General features: G+C 27.0%; 1 protein-coding gene across 1 annotated transcript in view; it reads right to left on the bottom strand.

Moving 5' to 3' along the window:
• Positions 1–9484: 9484 nt before the first annotated feature.
• LOC136979889 (Kv channel-interacting protein 4) overlaps positions 9485–20856 on the bottom strand; it is a 59541-nt gene continuing 48169 nt past the window's right edge. The window contains exons 4-6 of the mRNA XM_067275913.1: positions 13685–13897; positions 11416–11478; positions 9485–9976 (exon numbers count right to left, since the gene is read on the bottom strand). Coding sequence (XP_067132014.1) covers positions 9929–9976; positions 11416–11478; positions 13685–13897 — 324 coding nt within the window. The 3' untranslated portion in view covers positions 9485–9928. The remainder of the gene's footprint in view (positions 9977–11415; positions 11479–13684; positions 13898–20856) is intronic.

Genomic DNA, 20856 nt, shown 5'->3' with positions numbered 1-20856 from the left:
ATTATTTAATACTGTAGTTAGTTTACTAGTTTATCCATTAGTGTAGTTGGTTATAGTAATCATAAATTTTTATTTCCTCCATAATTTGATTAATATCAGACCGTTTGTTTACCAGTCCAAAATTTTATATTGTTGCATCAAAAGTTTCCATCAAGTATATTTAATCTTCTAAAATAAATTCAGAAATTCTTTTAAACTAAACTCTAATATTATTAGAATCTTTTCTGCTTAAATTTATACATTTTAAAAAGAATAAAAGACTGTTTGAAACATAAATCTCTCATTTGGATTGATCTGAAAAGTAGGCATGTAAAGTAGGTGAAAAGTAAAATTTATTTATTTTGAATATCATTAAATATAACAAAGTTTAGATAAGTATTGATATACAGGCCGTTGTTTAGAAGTTTGACAGTATTTGATTAAAATATGCATATTTTAATCAAATACAGTCAAACTTCTAAACAGCGGTCAGTAACGGGAACGTAAGTTCGCCGTTGTTTGGAGGACTTTTGTCTTTATTTCAAAAGGAAACATTTCGGAAAAAATTGGTCATTGTTGGAGGTTTGATTGCGATATTAAAAGTTTAAATCTACAGTTCACAAAAATACACGGCCCACTAGTGGCCGAATGGATAAAACCCCTTAACACTAGTAGTTGATCGTGTGTTCGCGCTTTACTAACGGGTTGATCACAGAGTTTTTCGAGTTTTCTCCATATTTGTAACACCTAAATAGGGACCAACTTTCCGTAGATAGTCCTCCCGAGAGGCATCGTTCGTGTGTCGCGTCGTCGTATACAAATATATAAATTATAATTACATTTTCTTGATAAAAAATAATAAAATTTTCAGTTGCACATTACATAACAGTTATATTGTATAGTAATGAAGATAACAAATTTTGCTTCCAATAGCCTATATCTTTATGTTGGCCTCGACATACCAACATATATTAATACCGATAACATTCTGCTATGAGTTTTTTAATATATGCAAATTTAAAATTTTATAATTGGTAGTTCTAAGCAAAGATGTCTACAAGTGGCCGAGTGAATAAAATCCGCTCGGCCACTTGCAGACTTAAAAATCCGGTGGTGGGTTTGCATCCGATCAACTGGCGGCAGTTTTTTGGGTTTTCTTTACGTGTCTAACACTTAAATAGGAGCCAGTTCCCTTGGCAGTTCCTTTGCCCTATTTCATCAATCCAATCTGAGTAAAGTTCGAATTTATTTTATCTTTTCTGCAGTGTTTTATCTTCTTGCTGAGATCTGTTTCATTTTTTAAATTTTATTTCCATAAATATATTTATATTTTATACAAATATATAAATGTATAAATATATTTATAAATGTTTTCATAAATGCATTCAGATTGTTAACATTGCGCATTCATATATTTAAGATCGCATCTTAAAACTATAAAAATTCGACAATTGAATCTGAAGTGATAATTTTTTTTATAGAAGTTTCTAAGAGAACGTTATTAGAAATTCTATTGAATCATTTATAATTTATTGAGTTATTTAAAAAAGCAATTAATTTAAAACAAAATTAATATAGTCGAACCTCCAATAACTTCCACCTCTAAACAGCGGCCATTTTTCTTTTATGTTGGCGTCAGTGGCCGTTGTTCAGAGGTTGAAATATAATTTACTTTTCATCCATCGTTAAAAATACTCGATTAAATAAATTATTATGAAGATAAATTTAATTACTAAAAAATTAAATATTGAAACTTTACACTTAAAATAATTAATTTTTATTAAAATAGTTAAAAGAAATGATATTATTTTTATTTTCGAAGAAAATTAAAATTATGATTTATATTTTAAAATTTTCTTGTAATAAAAATTGAAATGTGAAAGGCAATAACCTCGGATGTCAGGTGAAAAATGGAACTAGATTTATCTTCCAGACAAAAGTATTTGCAGCTATCAGCAATACTTTGAAAGGTAAAAATTACGAATTTATTTAAAATAATTTAATATATTTTATTTTTTATTTTCATTGTTAAATTTATATATTATTTTGATTAATATTATTGTAACTTAATTTCAATAATTAATTATATTTCGTGACAAATCTCAAAATAAAATATATTTAATATAATAAAACATTAATTACAAATTATTCTATAGTTTATATATGTTTGTATGATATATAATTTCTTTTTTTTTTAATGTAAAAGAAATGTATTGCTGACTTCCTACCTTCGTATTGATATTTAGAGAACATTTTATTTAAAGGGAGAAGATATTTCTTTTTATTATTTTGTTGATAGCTTGCAGCAATAATCAAGAGCCTCTGGGGGGAAAAAAGAAGGATGGCTTCCATTGGGATATCGGGAAAAAAATGGCGCTTCTACTTTTATCCGGAGGTGACATTAAAGTTTGACCTTTGTCCTCTCGACTGTTATAACTTTCGCTTACGTAATTTGCAACACCTGTTAATATTCTTACCTGTATATATTCTTTACAGATATATTACCTGTCGGTAATATATCTTTAATCATACGTAATATTACGAATTCGGACAGGTCCACAGTGGGTGATGAGTGACGGGGCCCGACGGACCACTCTCGAAAAATCTCAGGGGGTTTTTCTCTTAGATCCGGACTTTTTAAACTTAAATATAATAAAAAATTTTCTCCCGACATTGCTACATTCGATTTTTATAGTTTATCGTTTTATTTTATAAAAGAACACTTGCAATACTTGAACACGTTTACAATATTTAACTGTACTTTAACATATTCGTTTACACAAGAATATTATAAATTTAAGGAATTTGTAGAAACGATTAAAAGTTTTATAGTATTTTGTACGTGTCAAATATTTCGATTTTTTAGACTTTTATGAAAGAGAAAATGTAATGGAAATCGATCTGAAGATTTCAATACACTTTCGAGTGCTAAGAAATAAAAACAGCTGTATTTTGATGGAATATGTTCCATCTTTATGCAAGTCTGCCTTATCCAGCCTATGAGTTACATATATTTAAATATTTTATTTCTTATTATATTGTTTATGATTTTTCATAATTTATCTTAATAAACAATATGCACATAGGCTACACAATAGCCTTTCTCTTTAGCTTTTATTTTTATGAAATTTATCATAATTACTTTCTTTAATGCCATAATCAAACTAGTAAATTATATCAAATATTCCTAAGTATAATTATTAATTTAATTTAATTGTCACCATTATATTATTTCCTCTTCGTTCTGTGTCGTTAAATAACGCCTCATAAACTGTAAACAGTTAAAGTTATTTACTGTATCATTTTAAATTGTTTTAAAGGTTTTTTTCTTAATATTGAAGCCAAAAAGCCTTCAGAAATTAGATAATTGCTTTGTTTTTAATACATTGATTTTTATATTCAGTAGAAAGATACTGTAGTAATTATATTCACTCTATCGTTCATCCATTGTCTTTACGAAGTTAACGGAAGATTATAGATGGTACCTTAATGGTATTATTGTTATAAAGATAAGTTTGAATACCAATTTGATGAAGTGACAAGTTTAAAATTCAAATTAAAGTTATGCGGAGGAAGAGTTTAATTAATTCAAATTCGTGTTGCAAATCGGATTAATAATCTAAATTCCCGAACTTAATTAAACTATAACATATGTAAAATATGTAAAGATTAACAAATTTGTTAATTCTCTTTACTTTAATTGAACACATTTAGATAATAGAAAGATTAAACTAAATTTGTTTCAATCAATGAATTAAATTCCAGATTTGTTCTGTATTCTATTCAATTATTTTATGCTTTTATAGAAGTTTTCTTTATAGAATCGCACATTCTAGAACTAAGAATGAATATTTATGATAAATAATTGAATATTAATTTTATGGTTCTACAAAACGGATACAATAAATATTCAAATTTCTAAATATTTTTCGTGAAGTTATTCGACTTTTAGACAAGATTACTTTGGCGACATATGCAAAATTCAATATATACTGTTATAAACGAAGAATATTTCGGAGAGACTAATATTAGAATATCTGTATTCACGTAGCTTGAAAGCCATATGCGTGATTAGTTTCCCTTCTTCTGACGCTAAACAAATCTCATTTCAGTTCTTTCCGAGTTTCTTCTGATTTATTAAAGTAACATAATACCGTAAACAAAAATATACGATATGATATTAAATTTACAATTAATTAATGTTTATTAAATTGAGAAAAAGTGAAAGAAAAATCGCATATTGTTTCGTTTGAAATCATCAGAAAATTTAATTTTTATCTCCATCTTTTATTAAGTAGATTTACTATTTTCGCATATTATTATAACATGGAATTGAAATATAAGCTTGGAATATTGACATCTTAATAGCTCTTTTCTTGTATTGAGATAATATAAATTAGTTTGTAATATTGCTTTACTGGGTAATCCTCTTAACCTCTTTCTCCGATAAAATTCAATTTAAAAGTCTTTTGCTTTCTTCCGGGATGTTTTTAAATCTAGAATTACTATTGTATTTTCGCGAAAATGCAGTTTGTTAAACTTCCTGTATGAGTTACAAACAGTTTCTAAATGTTTTTTACTAGACTTTCACTTTAATTTTTTTTTAAATTATTTTTACATTGCTTTTTTATATAGGCTATGTAAAATTTTCACGGCGAATAATATGAAAATATATACTTAGTCATTTATATTAAACTTATTGCTTGAAAGCCATAGCTACATATGTATAATATGGTTCGAAAGACATGCATGTGGCACAAATATGGCTTGAAAGACGTGCGGCACTATGTAAAGCACGTATGAATAAAGAATGCAATTAAAAATATTTAAGTAAAAATATCATTTTTTAAATATCTTTAACGAATTTGAAGATAAATATGGATGAATGGGTGTGGTGATTTACTATATATAGAAAATTTCTTGTCTATACTCTTTAAGGGCAACGCCCGCTTAACTCTTTTCTGTGGCTCTTTTCGTGTATCTTAAACCTAAAAATTAAAATATCGTTAATTTTTTAAAATAAATATATCTGTCTGATTTAATTTGTAAAATTTAAACTTACAACGCAAACGATATTTTAAGTTACGTACCAAGTTTCGAACAATGTTAATAAAGATAATTTGGTTATTTCCTAATCGATATTGGAAGCGTTTACACAATTTTTAATAATAATCACTTACCCTAAATATCGAATAAGTTAGATAAACAGTTAAGAGAAGTCAACTGTTAATTACGTGCAAGTGATGCGTATCCAAGTTTTATGACTTTCTTGAACTTTGTCCACTAAAATTGCTGTCAAACGAAACTTACACTCGAGACATAAGTGATTGATGGCATTTTTTCATTCAAGTTATATCGATTTGCATAAAGCAATTCACTATTTATTATTTTTCTTAAAGACCTTTTATACATCAAAGTATCGATTTTATTTTCACGTTAAATCATACTTTCGTATACATTATATTTAACTTTCTTATCAATAATAGTAATATGAATATTTGAAGTAGGTTGTTAGGTATAAGAATTTTATTTTGCTGACTCTAAACTTTTGTAAAGACATTTTTTTTTCTTTTGGTGCAGTCGGAATCTTCTTTTGCACGGTTGCACTTTTAAGAAACGAAACACGATGCTGTTTACTTTCTAAAGAATTTCAATTGGCAAAGACCGAAAATATAATCGGATAGGAGGAGAAATAGTAATACATATCAGTCACAAGATGCATTTCTAGTTATTTATATGATAATAACAATATATGAGTTAATATAAGAGTATAAATTTGCTCTTATTTTTCATTTTGTAATAAAAAAAAGTAAATGGGAATCATGATTCTTTTGCAGATTTAAAACTTTGTAAATATTTTTTTTCCTCCTGCTTTTGTATGAGAAAACGTAATCTCTTCTAAAATATAAGAGTAAAACAAAAAAAAAACTCTCCAAAATAGGTAAAACACTATACAAAATTAAATTTAAAATACCTCTTAAACAAATTCAATTATAAATTAATGTATTAAATTATAAAAGTGTATAATATATATATATATTTTTTCTATTTTTAGATTAAAAATAAAAAAACATTTTTTCCCTCTAAAATATAAGGATAAAATACAAAATACGTAATTATCTTTGAAAATATTTCTTAAATAAATGCGGCAACAACAAAATTAATGTATTAAATTATAAAAATGTCAATCAAGAAAGATTAAATTAAACTCATTTGCTTTTTCGTCGCAATCGTTTAACTCTTAATCTATAAATAACAATTTTAGTAGCATTTTATAGCAATAAATCGTGAGATTTTCTCATAAACTCGCATCAATATTTTTCGATTAAATGCTTAATCGATACTTAGCGAACGATAAAATTTTCAGATTTATATATATATATAATTCAGTAATTTTACTTTAGAAATATGGAAATAAACTTGATTTTTTGGGTTGTAATAAAAATAAAATTTAATATTAATTTCGAAATTCTTTTCTTTATAATGTTTAATAATTTTAATTAATATATTTAATATTAAAATAAATACAAAATTTAAAAAATCAAGCTTCTCCCCTTATGATATAGACCTAGAATAATGCAGGAAATTAGTAATCTATTTAATGTATTCTAATAAATATTGAACATTTAATCATGCGTATATAATAATAGAGATATATTATTATTGTGATATGTTTATTCCATTAATTCTTAAATGCCTACTAGGCTTCTGGTGATTCTCCATTTTGATATACAACGTTATCTTCTGGCTGCAGGAAAGATTCTAAAAATAGAATCGATGGTGAAAGATGGTAAGAATCAGTGCGATCTGATCTGAAAAATTGAAACTGAATTTTAAGATTAATCTCCAGCTAAACATATTTTCTACTTTCAAACGTATAAAATTGGCTGTTCTATACGAAAGAGAAGAAAAATGAAAGGTTAAAGTGTCTCGAAAAGTTTCCAAAATGTATTTTTGTTTTTAAAATTTCTACTTTCATATCAATTTTTTATATATATAATAAGCTTATACAATAATTTAACATATTTTTAAGTTTTAAAACTTAATTTTATATACTTAAAATTATAACTTATAAAATTCAATTCATCCTTCACAGCGTCATATATAATTATTTTTTAAATAATTACTTTCTTTTAATTGTGATAAACAGGTTTCTAAGTACAGGATATGCTAACAATTGAATAAAAAATAAATAAATGGATAAAAAGAGAGCAAGCGGTCAGCCAATCCTGATGCTGTTAAGTCTCTTATCTGCAAATATCAATAGCAACTACATCTGCCCATCATTTTCGAATAAAGATCAGCAAGTCAGCGGTACACTTAGCACAAGCATTTCCTATGGGACTGTAGCTGACATATTGACAGCTGAAGGAAAGGTCAAAGGTAAACTAAAGATTTCGAAACCGAATTAAAATCCCCCTTCTAAATTTTTAATCATTCATACCGACCAGTCAAAAGATCGTTAAGAATAAATTAATGGAAACGTCATCAGTTTAATATTTATAATGAAAATTCTTAATTTAGTATGAAATTCTATTAATGATATTTATAAAATTTGATTAATCATAAATATATTTCTTATTCTGTCGTTAAATTTGTAATTTTTTTTTTTTTGTTTGAATTACAATTAGAAATATTGTATTTTTGGAAAAAATTCAGTCAAGGAAATTTAATTGAATACGTTGGGGACTGAGCTTATTACTCTTGCTTTTTTTTATTGCTTGTATGTAACCATTAGTAGCAATTCAATCCTGTCTTGTAAGTCACTGTCTGATAAAATTCGTTATATTGTCTCTAGTTTCAAATTAACCCGAGTCTTTCAGAGATAAATAAATCTCTAATAGATAATCTGAAATCTGATAAGAGAGAAGAATAATTGAAGAAAATCATTGTTATCTGATCTAACAATTTTTCTACCTTTAATAATTAAGCGCTAAGTTAATTCTGTATTAATTTATTAATTATATTTACTGTAATTAGCATTTTCTAAGACAATTTAAAATTGAAATTTTCATAATATTTTACTCGGAATTGTCGAAAATCACACAACACTGAACAATTATGCACTTGATATTTACTTAATTAAAATTATGTTCTTTATTAAGATGCAGAAATTATTTACGCAATATTTAAGCCATGATAAGTCTCATAAGTTTTAAAATAAATTTATTCACATTTTCTGTCTGAAAGTATCAATTATATAACGATAAAACTGTATATTTTCTTAATGATAAATTGTTTTTATTGATTTTTTTTCTTTCTTCCTTTTTATTTAGATCAGGATCATCGCTCCCTTGACCTAGAGACGAATAATCAATGAAGTCTGGCCATACGACTTTCTATTTATAGATAAAAATTCTGTCTGACAGACGAAATTTCTTTGCATAATATATATATGTATATAGAATGTTTGTGACAGACTACTTATCAAAAATTTGACACGACAAGTTAAATCTTTCTGACTTTAATGCATTATCTGCATAGCAGCTTACACAGGTCAGGATGTCTGCACGAGAACCTCTACAATATATTAACTAGTATAATATATTTCTCTCTATCTGTTAGTCAAATGCCAGGTTTAATGTTCTTCAGTGATACATTTTATAAAAGTTTTATCCACGTATTAAATGAGAGATTTAAGGAATTGGACCCTTTTTTACTGCTTAATAGTGGGATCCTTTTGTATAAAAATAAATATATATATATAATGTGAAATTATGATTTTTCATAAAATAAGGTAGTAAACGAGACTTATTTAAACCTTTTTAATTCGCCAGTTACAAATTTTATCTTAAAATTATAAGAAATAAACTATAAACTCTGTTCTTTTGAGGGACTTCCAGTATAACGAGGCCTTCTCACTTGAAAGCGTGCGAATCGAAAAAAAATCCTTATTTATAAAGTTATAAATTACAGGGTTTATTTTCTGTCTTAATAAGTAAAAGTTGAATTTTAATATTATTATATTTATTATTATTAAATATGCCGATTATAGAAACATCAAAACATTTAGATTTACCAAGGTTATTTGCAGTCAAACCTTAAAACAATGGCCACAGACTGAAACAAAAGAAAAATGGCAGTTGTCCGGAACTGGCAATTGTTTAGTGGTTGTTTTGTACGTATTTTTGTTAAAAAACAAAAATTTTCTATAAAAGTGGCCGCTGTTTAGAGGTGGCCGTTATTGGAGGTCAGGTTGAATAACATAAAATATCATACAAGTGTCTAAAGAAATTATTTTATTGCTATAAAATCATGATATTACAGTTGACCTATATATATATATATACTTATTTATATATATATCTGGACGTTTTTGACCCCGACAAGGGTCGTGACATAACATATTTTTCCAACATGGAATTATATAAACCAGACATCCTTCTCTTCGAATAGAGTTTAACTTATCGGAAATCAATAAAAATATCTATATTATGAATTTTTATAAATTCTTTAACTATTTTTTTAATATAAAATAATAAATTATAAGAAAAAAATTGGGGAAATAAATTCCAAAAAATGCTCCTTTATTTATAATAAAAAATCATTTATTGGTGCATTCTTTTATTAATATTTTCTGATCAATTTAAACATGATTCATATAAGCAATGCTGATCAGCATCACTTGATATGTGAGTACAAATATCTTAAATTCTAAGAATATTCTTACAAAATAGATGTTTTTTTTCTTTATTTTTGTATTTTTATTTTTCTGAAAAGTTTCTAACTTTCTTTTCTCTTATATTTTTTCTTCTTTTTTCTCCTAAAATTCCAAAAAATGTAATAAATATTATCGTAGCTCTATATTCTTATATTATATTACAACATATACACAAAATGTTTTCTGTAATTCTCCTCATCTTCTCCTTTTGATCATTACATAATTGTATTTTTACTGATGACTTATAGCTGTAATCAAAAATCATCGAATATCAAAAGATTGAGTCCTTCATAAAGAAGTATCAAATAATGCCAATGACTTTGCTATTGTTTCGTCCTGAAATAAAATAAATAAAAATTAATAAATGATAAAATATATTGTTATATTACTTGTATTAATGAATAAAAATATATTTTACAATTCGCCTCCTAAAATGGCGCTAAATCGAGTGTGGCGCTAAACTGAACTGTCTCAAACAATAGAAATGAAGTCTATACACAATTATGAATTTAAAATTAATAAGTTCTGAACGTTTTTCTATTTAAATTTTATATGAAAGATCGGTTCATTGTGTGATTGACGCTTTACGAGGGTAGAAGGGCGTTATATCGAAGTTTGCATGTACAGTACATATATATCCTTAATTCTCGTCTAATTTACATTAAAACATGATTATGATATATATAAATGTTCAAATGTTACTATCAACGTGTTAAGCTTATATTTATATAACTTTTTAATCTTTAAATAAATATTTTTTATGACGTCTGTATAAAGATAGATATAATTTTATTTTTAAAATATTAAAAATATTTTAGGAAGAATTGAATAAATAATAAAATAAAAATTATTATTTTTCTTAAGAAAAAGAAAAAGAGAAAAGATATAGAACAAGCATTTTGTTGACGTCAATGATATTGTATCTGGAAGTGTTGCCTTAGGGATGACCACGAAAATTGACAATGTCTTGCAGCCAAAGAAGACTTGGACGTTGATCTAAGGATGTTGAATCTTCTCTAATCCTCTCTTTCAACCTGACACACAAACAATTGTGCAATATTTATTCAAAACATCTAAATTTATCTGATTATTTTCCAATCTTTTCTTTTACCTTTTCTTTTTATATGCTATAAATGATCGGGGGTAGTTGGGGATTTTTCTCCGGATTCGGGGAAAATTTTGGGGCCCGAAAAGTTTCTATCCCTAAAAATTAATGTTATTTTTACTAATAAAACTGTTTTTTAAATAAAGAATTACATTTTACGTGTTTCCTTTGTTTAAAAAATGGCTAAAGGGCCCGCCAACGGATAAAAAGGGCCCACTCCGCTCCCGGGCCCCATACAAGCCATCAGAGGACCTACAAATGGCAATTTTGATTGTTTGAATCAGTTCAAATAATGCCATTCTTTAAATCCTATAAATCCTTTAAAAAAGTATTTTTTTCCTTTTTATAAACTTTTAAGGAGATAGGCCTATTCACTATAAAAAAAACCCCAGGATTTTGTTCATATTTTGTGTTTTAACACAAAGAAAATACTTCACATAAAATTGTTGAATTATATTAAATATCTCTCAAAAAATAAATTTTTAATTATTATATGAAATAATTTATGCAAGAATTAATGAAATAAATAGCTGTAATATGATTTTTGAAAAGCATTTCACATCAAAAAATATGCAAGAAAAGTGAAAGTTCAAGAAATAAATTCTTTTTTAATTACTTTACTCTTATAAAAGTTTTAATTATGAATTAGGAAAGTAATAAATGATCATACTTTCAGACAAATTTCCATAAATTCATCTATTGTCACCACTCCATCTTTGTTAATATCCATTTTCTGAAAGTGGAAAGAAGAATGTGAATTAAGTGATAAAAATTCGATTAAAAAAATAACTCAAAAAAAACGTTCTAATTCTTTAAATAATTAATTAGACAAATGAACTTAAATAAGTATCAAAATAGAACCTAAACTCCTATCATTTATCGTATTAAACAAATGCCAAAACTAAGAGGAAAAGAGAAAGAATTAAAATTACAATTTAAAATTGATTTATCTAAATTTTAAAATTCAAATTCAAATTAAACAAACTCAGTACTAGATAATTATATTTGAAATTGTTTCATCGGCAAATTTATTAAAACTCTGTAAATTAAGGCAAAGTAGAGGAGAGAAAACACGATTTATTATTATTATTTTTTGTTAAATAAAAATAATTTCGGCAGAAATCAGAAGTATTTTTGTAAAAAAAAATCTTTCAATTAATTTTGACTAAATTAAATTTATTCTCGACAGAGAATTGTTTATTTTTTATGAATTTATTATTTTCTACATCGTTCTAAAAATATCGAAAGTATATTTGATAACAAATCTTTTCTTTGTTTCCTTCTTCCTATTAATAAACTTCAAGAATATTTTTAGAAATTTGATAAATACCAATATTGAAATTTCGTACAACTCAATTAATTTTCTTATTTCGGGGATTTAAAATTACAGGAAAATGCATTTTATGTAGGTGATATCGATTTTGAAGTCGCATTTGTTGTGTTCAAACAGAAGTAGTGAATCTATTCTTTACATCTCCATTCCAAGTGATGCTGTTACTATGGTAACGGATGATAATGAGTTGAAGTTATAAAAGGAATTTTATAATCCAGAAAGTGTGCGATGTATAATTATAAAATTAGCTAAATTTTTATTATAATATAAAGAGTTGTTCAGTTACGAAGAAAGAAAAAGGGTTCCCGATATATTAATTTACAATTAAACTTCTTAGAACAAAATTAAACATTTGGTATCATTATATTTATAAAATAATATTTATAATGAATTTAAATTTAAATTAAGCTTTAAACTAATTAAAATTTGCCCAGTGATTTTCATAAAATGGCCATATTTCAAAGTTACTCCTTAAATTAGATTTAATTATGACAAAGGTGAAATCAGTTAAATACTCAGTTATTTAGCTCAAATTTTTAAATAAAATTATAAATTTATCGATGATACTTTGCATTATTCTTGAAAAATAATCTTATTTTATTCTCGGTTGTTCTGATTTAGTTATATCATTTTGCACTTTACTAAATTAAATATTTAATGTTATATATATAGCAGCTTCATATAATGCGCTTATTAGAAGTTGAACGTGATTTCATAATAAAATTAAGCTGTTAAATAATGCTCAGTTAATTATATTCGTTACAAGAAAAGAAATTAATTATGATAAAGAAATCTGTGATGAGAATTTTATCTTATAAACAACGAAAGCAGTTTTATTAATTTTAGATAAAACATCGATTGATTTAATTATATTACACTCTTGCTAACCAGGCCTCTCAATTATCCGGCCCCGTGCGCTTCCGTTATCATAAACGTGTTAGCCGTGTCACACATCCTGTTTTCTTGTTTACTCGGGTTACATCTCTATGTACAATATAGCGGTGCAACCAAAAACTTTAAGAAAAAGGCAAAATATTTGCCAGTTTTCTATTATAAAAAATATAATAAAAACATTGTTTTTTCAAGCATATGATTCTTTTCATTATATTTAACTTTGAAAAGTGTTTTGGTGGGTGTTTTTTAAAATTTACTTTAGGGGAGCTTGTGTTTCGTGCTTAACTGGTACAGTATCCCATTTTATTATAAAGAAATTCAACTTGTAATTACTGTGTGCCTGACTATACATAAGTTTACAATAACAAAAACAGTATCTAAGGACGAGAGGTCGTTTCATCTATTGCCTTCAGGCAAGTTTAGGCCGACACACAGAAGCGCCCGTACTTTGGGCAGTGTCCTCCTTTGTCGTATATTTTATATAATGTACGTACGATGCCCATTTTTATAGCTTATGCCTCACCCCTTTTTTATAGTCTGCGGGCACCGCTGCTTACACACTCATTAATTCAGTACTTTCGCTAATCAGACACCCTATGCAAGGAATAACCGGACTAGCAAGAGTCTAGTGTATACGATTTTTTAGAAAATAAAAAAAAAACACATTTAATGTATTTTTAACAAGAATTTTCAGTTATCTTCTACATCTCACCTGAAAGATCCTATCAACGTGCTCTCTGAGAGACTTCTCGTCTCCTACAGGAACTGAACGTCGTCCCATTAGAGCATACACCGAACAAATGATGTCAGTGAGTTCTTTTTTCGTGATGTAACCGTTTCCATCGATGTCATAAAGAGTGAAAGCCCATTGAAGCTTTTCCTGGAGGGACCCTCTGCACAATAGAGAGAGACAATGGAGAAAATCCTGTCAAGATAAAGAGTGAACGATTTATAGTTCAAAAATGGCATTAAAATGTTTGAATATATTAAATATTTCCTTTAAAATTTTAACTAAGCTCCATTTTATCTGTAAATAATTAAATATCAGAGCATTTACTCTCAAATATCTTATAGCTGATCTAATATTCAATCTTCTGTTCCAAACCTGTCACTTTACATTCTAATTATACGATATTTGACATAATCTATACTTCAGATTACTTCACTTTTGAAGGGATAAACACTATTTTCAATTCAAATAATGTCAGCAATATCATTAACTTTAAAGAAAATTGCTAAAATTAACTACGAAAAATATCGTTGAAATTAAATTTTACACTAATCTTTCCCTAAAATTTTTTAATCATTATTTCTACGATTGTTAATTTGCATTTAATTTTACTTAAATTTAATTTTTATTATAATAAATCGAGTATTAATTTTGATTAAAAAATAATAAGTTATAATTTATTAATTACATTTATAAGAAAGTATTTTAAAATTTTCTTTTCTTCTATTTTTATTGCAGAATTTTAATTTGTATTATTTAAAAAATAATCACTTATTTTAAATTTTAATCGACATTAAATTCATATAATACTTCTTTCTTACACAATTATTTAAATTTCAACTATATAAAATGCAATAACATTTTTAAAATGAAGTTAAAAGCTTCTTTTATATTATAATATTAAAACTTTGATAAATTTTAAAAACTTAAGGGAGAAAAACAAGAATATTCTTCTAGAAATTTTCACCAGAGTGTTGTTTCATATGACAGTTTATTTATTTCAGTCTTACGACACAATTTAATATGAGTATATGCAATGTTGAGTATGGGCCTACATCAATATGCATATATGTTCTTTCCATTCTTTTATTTTCGTTCAAACAAAGAAAAATACATTCAATTCATATTTAAATCTTTCAAATCTCCATTCTTTTCTCCGGCATATAAAAATCCAAATTTCAATTTTTCATTTCTTATTCTACATTCCCGTTTTACAGGCAAACGTATTCAAAGATTTTTATCCTCTTCGTTGCCAATCTGTTCATTTCGGACTTCAATTTTTATTTCTATTTCTCTTCGACTTAAAAAAATTAAATTATCGATTAATTATAGTAATTTATATTGCTGTAAAATTACAATTTAGCATTAAATTTTATTTTATTCTTCGGAATTTATAGGCTCTAGAACTCTCTTGAATTATATTTTCTCATTTAAAGTAAATGATTAAGATAAAAAATTTTCCTTTAAGCAAATTTACAATTACAATTTTTCATGTTTCCAATAAAAAAACTTTCTCTCATTCATATTAATTTTAAACTTTAATTGATTCAATGAATATCTTTTCTTCTATTTGGCTGTATATGTAATTACTCTCTAGATTTATAATCATTACAGGTTTTTTAATAGTCCCTTTTCTAAAAAATTAATGTACTGTACTGTACGTTAAACATATATACACACATATTCGTTCGTCTTTTACAAATCTTGATGTAAATATCTCTAAATTTACAATCTTAAAATGTTTCAGACATGAGAAGACACATATTTCTTACACAGGATTTAAGTATTCACTTGCAGTGATGGAAATGTGCTATACTTAATGATTTTCAACCAGGTAGAGTAAATCAACATCGCAGATCAACTATAAATGACAAGTATACTGTAGAAAAGCTTGTATAAAACCTAGATTTTTCGCCGTTATAAAGAGAAAACTCATTTGTCAAATGCATGAATGACAATGCTGTTAAGATGGAGAATAAGTGTCAATGTTCATTGACTGTGAAGAAACATGTGCAGGATAAAAGCTAAACCTGGTTAAACCCTTTCACCTTTAATGATATTGGTTTTATACGGATAATAATTTTGATATTTATTTTTCGTTGATATTTTTGGAAATCAAACAACAATATCAAACATGTTAATCCGAAGAGTATCAAATTTTAATTGAATACATTTGATAAATTGTTTTACAAAATATTAATGAGGGCAAACTAGATAAATTCAAATCTATAAGTTATTAATGCACTTTATACTACATAAATTTATTAGTATATTAATACAGTAGACCCTCGATTTAACGGATAAAGGAAAAATTGATATGCCTTTGTTTTTAGAGTATGCTAAAAATTGGGTCTATGAATCAACGAGTATAAATGTACTGTGCATTATAATAATATTTTAGTTATCCTTATACATTATAATAGCATTTTAATAATCCTGTACGTTGTAAGTGTGGTTTAACTAACTCTCGGCAAGTACGGACAACGCCTTCCTCCAATAAATACGTTAAATCGAGGACCTATTTAGTTTTACGAATTTTGAAAATATATCTTTAATAATATACTGTAACAATATTCTAAAATATATTCTAAAGTGATTTTATATATTTAAACTTTTCTTTGTCTTCGCTAAAGTTACATACCATATAAAACATTTTTAAATATGGAAAGTTGTAGGTAACCTCTCAAAAATATTTTGTAATAAACATCAAAATAGAGTTAGTCGGTTATAAGTTTTCATTTTGTCGAAAGTCATAACGCTAAGTTGACTAAACGATCTTTCAAGGAGTTTCAATTCCTGCTAGTGTATTGTATAGCGCTAGAAGTCAAAGTAGGTCAAGAAGAGAACATTTGTCAATATACGAGCTATGAAGTGAGGCAGGAGAACTTCAGCTTTCTGCAAGTGACTACTGACGTAATTAAGCAACGTTTTCTTCCCTGCAATAATATGATTTAACATGGAAGGGATGCAATCTTCCCATATATTAATCATATTCTAATAAATTAGCATTGAAGTTTAATTAAAACTCATTTGAGTTATCAATTATATCATAGCATCGATAGGAAATTGTAAAGTTATTTTTCACTACACGGTTCATTATATCACGATTATCGATGAAAGATAAATATTTTATTTTAAAGTTTTCTAATTAATAAGATCTGAGAGATTCTACTGTTACTTGTCATGAAACTATTTTAATGTAGAATTAAAATTTTAATCTTAATTTATTCCCTCGTCATTCAGATTTTTAATAAGAAAACTGACCATTTGTTCGATTTCTAACCTCATTTTGATTCGTAAAGTAAGGGAAAAGTTTGAATATAATATTTATGAAGAACCTCCGAACGACGGCCAGTGACGAGGACATAAAAATGGCCGCTGTTTAGAGATGGTCGTTATTGGGAGGTTCGACTGTTTTCCTCCTTTCTATTGATAAAGACAAGTGATGGAAGTATTGTTTCGAATTTAAAACGCATTCTAAGAAAGAACTTTTAGAAAAACCTTTAATGAATTTACTAAAATCTGTTAGAGTGGAAACGTTGATAATGTATTTAAAATAAAGTATAATTGATTTACCGATTGATTAATTGATTAAAGCGAGACACTCACTGTAAGCTACTTAGCAAGCCACAATTATACCCATTACAGGTGAGTCTAATCCGCATGAGTGAGTAGAGAATGATACTCTGGTTCGTACCATTAAGACAAATTATAGGGGGTTTGGAATAGGTTTAATGTATAATAAACTATATGAAATAAACAAGAATTAATGTAAAATTTTCATAGCAACTTCAAAAGAGTGACAAAAAATATCCCAAATTCAAGAAAAATCTGAACTCCAACTCACCCCAATTTTAAGTTTCAAAATATATTTCAAAATAGGGTAATAATATACGTAAATAGTAATAAGGTTGATTAATATAGTTAACTAGTTGATATACAATAGATATTTTTATTATTAAATGAATTAAAACACAAAATCTAAAATTATTAGAATAAAATAATTATATTTGTTAAAAATATAATTTCATAATTTAACAAACTGAAATTTTATAAACTATTTAAATTATTAGTTTGTATATAAATGAATTTAATTGTTAGTAAATCATAATAACTGAATAAGTTATCACTTACTAAGTTTAAGTACTTTATCTAATAATGAATGTGTTACTGTTTCTGTTAAATTAAACTTGTTTATAATTTCAAGGTGAAAACCACCTGAGAGTTCTTAAGTTTTCCTCTTTGAATTTAATTTATACGAAATTTAATTAAGTACAACACTCTGTTTTGCATTATTATTCATTGTTAATTAAAAATTAGATAATTAATTGTTTAATATTCTTCGTTTTACTATCAAAATAACAGAGAAATTAATAATCAATTCTTAAATATTGTCTAATTTTAATCCTAATTTTGAAATTTCCTATATGTTTTATTGCAAATATAACTTGAATTATTCTCTTATATTCTTAAAATAATCTTAAATAAATATAAAATTGATTACTTCTCGCTTATAATCAATTAAAAAGAATTAAAAATAAAAATTCAAATTTAAAAGTTCTACTAAAAACAGAAAAATTGTAATAAACAATTCACTTTATATCATACTTTTCTAATGATTAAAACTTTTTAATTATTCTAAAAGTTCTGATTTGCAAATTGTACTCATAAATACAATGATGTTCATGTATACGGTCAAACCTCTGAACACTGCCGGCCACTGACGGGAACATATAAAAATGGCCGTTGTTCGGAGGTGATCATTGTTATTGGACTGAAATTTCAAAAAATTGTGGAGCTATAAATTCCCACTGTAAGCTGCCCGTCTGTCTCTTCTTCCTTAATCTCGAAAATGAAATAGATAGATGAAAGCCGAGACAGATGTGGAAAGATTAAGGGAATGAGGCCCGATTAATTGTATACGAACTTTCGGTTTGATTTAGAAGTCACGTTATTTCAATTCAAAAAGTTCCTCCGAAAAGAGTTAGATATAGATGACCTGCATGACTCTATTGCCAGCAGGAAAAGTATGATGTACAGGGAGCAAGCCTGCAAGAATTACAACCAGCTAACAGACTTTCAGTAGAAACGAACAGTTTGCCTTCATGAGACTATGAGGTCGACTACATCCACTCTCGTGAAGGCTAACTATCGTGAGTGATATAGGAACATATGCAAATGGGATAATAGTACAATGTATTCAGAAATGCTTGAGAGATGTCCCCCATATCCGTAAAGTCGAAAGTGGAACGTATAGGGCAATCATTCAGTGTAATTCAGCAACAAATCCTAGCTAATTATTACAACCACTATATCTACTATCAGATGAGTGGTGATAAGTGACATTAGTTGACCACAATTTCCGATCGATTTGCAGAATCGGGTTTGCCCGTTGCGCTGCCAAGCACCGACTTCAACCCATCACTTAGATTGATGCTGTTCCTGAGAAACCTGAAATGCAGAATTGTATCACGTCTCCATCCCACTTCTACTTGGAAGCCCTTTGGCTAAATACATAGTGAACGGGACAATCAATTCTCTGTGTCGAACGGCACTGCCCGAACACAGGAATTTGGTCTGAAGATTGATCAGCTGTGATAGCCATGCCAGTCTGGTATGTATTGCAGAAAATTTAACAGCTCGCCGCCAGATTACGTTAATGAAATCTTAGAATTTGTAATACTACCGTTAGTAGCTTGTGTTGATAACGTTAAACATCTCATGGGAATGTCTACGAGGTGCCAATATGCCACCTTGAGCTGCCAAATTCCCAAAATAATCCCCAAGAGAAAGTGTCTGGGACACCATGAGAGTTACCTATAAGCTTAGATTCAACCAGCACAGACAACAGTAGCTCTTCTTTAACAGGTTTCTTAGAAATCGTTTCGGCTCAATACCGCTCAATGCATTGTCAAAAAAATAGCAATTCCATATTATTGATAGTATAATCATATAACCCATTGTTGTGCATAATAAATGTTTTCTTTTGCTTTTATAATTGTATCATGACTTATTTATCTGTTTTTCAGTTTTGTTCATAACGTTCATATAACTTGCACTTTCTCTTATTGACAATTTCAATTTCACTGGGCGTAGAAAATATTGGAAAATTAGATAGAAGCTTTCGAGGCTTGATTTATTTTAAATAAATGTCATTATTTGAAGTTCTGCATAGAGAAAAAAATAAAAGTTAATTACATACATAAATTTGTATTTTTCAGTATTAATATCAGTAAGAAAACACTGAAGGAAGGAAGAGAGAAAGGAATGAGAAAGAGGAGGAAGAGGAACGATTCCAGTAGGGTACTGAGCAGATATGGTGAATCATAAGAAAACTTTGTTTACAAGAGATAACAATTAGTATTTACAATGAAATAAGCCTGTTTCCTTCATATCTAGAGACAGTAACAAAGAAATATAGAACTTAAAATTAAAATTTTAAATTTTAAATACAATAATTGAATAAAAATTAACTTAGGAATTTACAGAAAGAAACGTGAAAAGTGATACAATTCTTTGGCAGTATTTACAAACATATGGAAGCCAATAACAATTCGTCAGCCATAACGGAACTGTGGTTTTGAACTTGTGTGGTGTTAACAAACGATTTTAAAGCGTTAAATGCATTCTTTGTTCAAATTAGATCTTTAGTGGTAGCAGGTCAATGAAAATCTTCTCTCACGGTATTTTGTATGAATGATGAGACAAGAAAATTATTAATTATTTGACATAAAATAATATATGCAAAAATTATCACTAATATATATTTACTCGAAGTTAATTATTTAATATTTTCTTTCCATTTTTCTCATTACTTATTCATTAAATACAATAATTGCAATGTATATCTAAATAATAAAACTAAAACGTTTTCAATATAAAATCTATTTTTCAATATTGATATCTACATTTATTATAATAAGTGCTAAAATGTAATATTGATTTAACAAGTTTATATATAAAACAGAATGCTTTCTGTCTGTTCTCTATACGATTCTAAGCCCTGATAAATTTGCACCAAACATTTCATAGTTACTCTCTAAGACTCTGAGGAAAATATAGGCCACTATAAAACCTCGAACACCCTTCCCCTGATTTCAGCTCCCTATTAACTCCTAAACCGTTTGACTGACTCCTACCAAATTTTTCACATT

Source organism: Centruroides vittatus, unplaced genomic scaffold, assembly GCF_030686945.1.
Source record: "Centruroides vittatus isolate TY-2023 unplaced genomic scaffold, ASM3068694v2 contig_651, whole genome shotgun sequence".
Classification (NCBI taxonomy): Eukaryota; Metazoa; Arthropoda; class Arachnida; order Scorpiones; family Buthidae; genus Centruroides; species Centruroides vittatus.
This window is presented reverse-complemented; position numbering and strand designations above follow the sequence as displayed.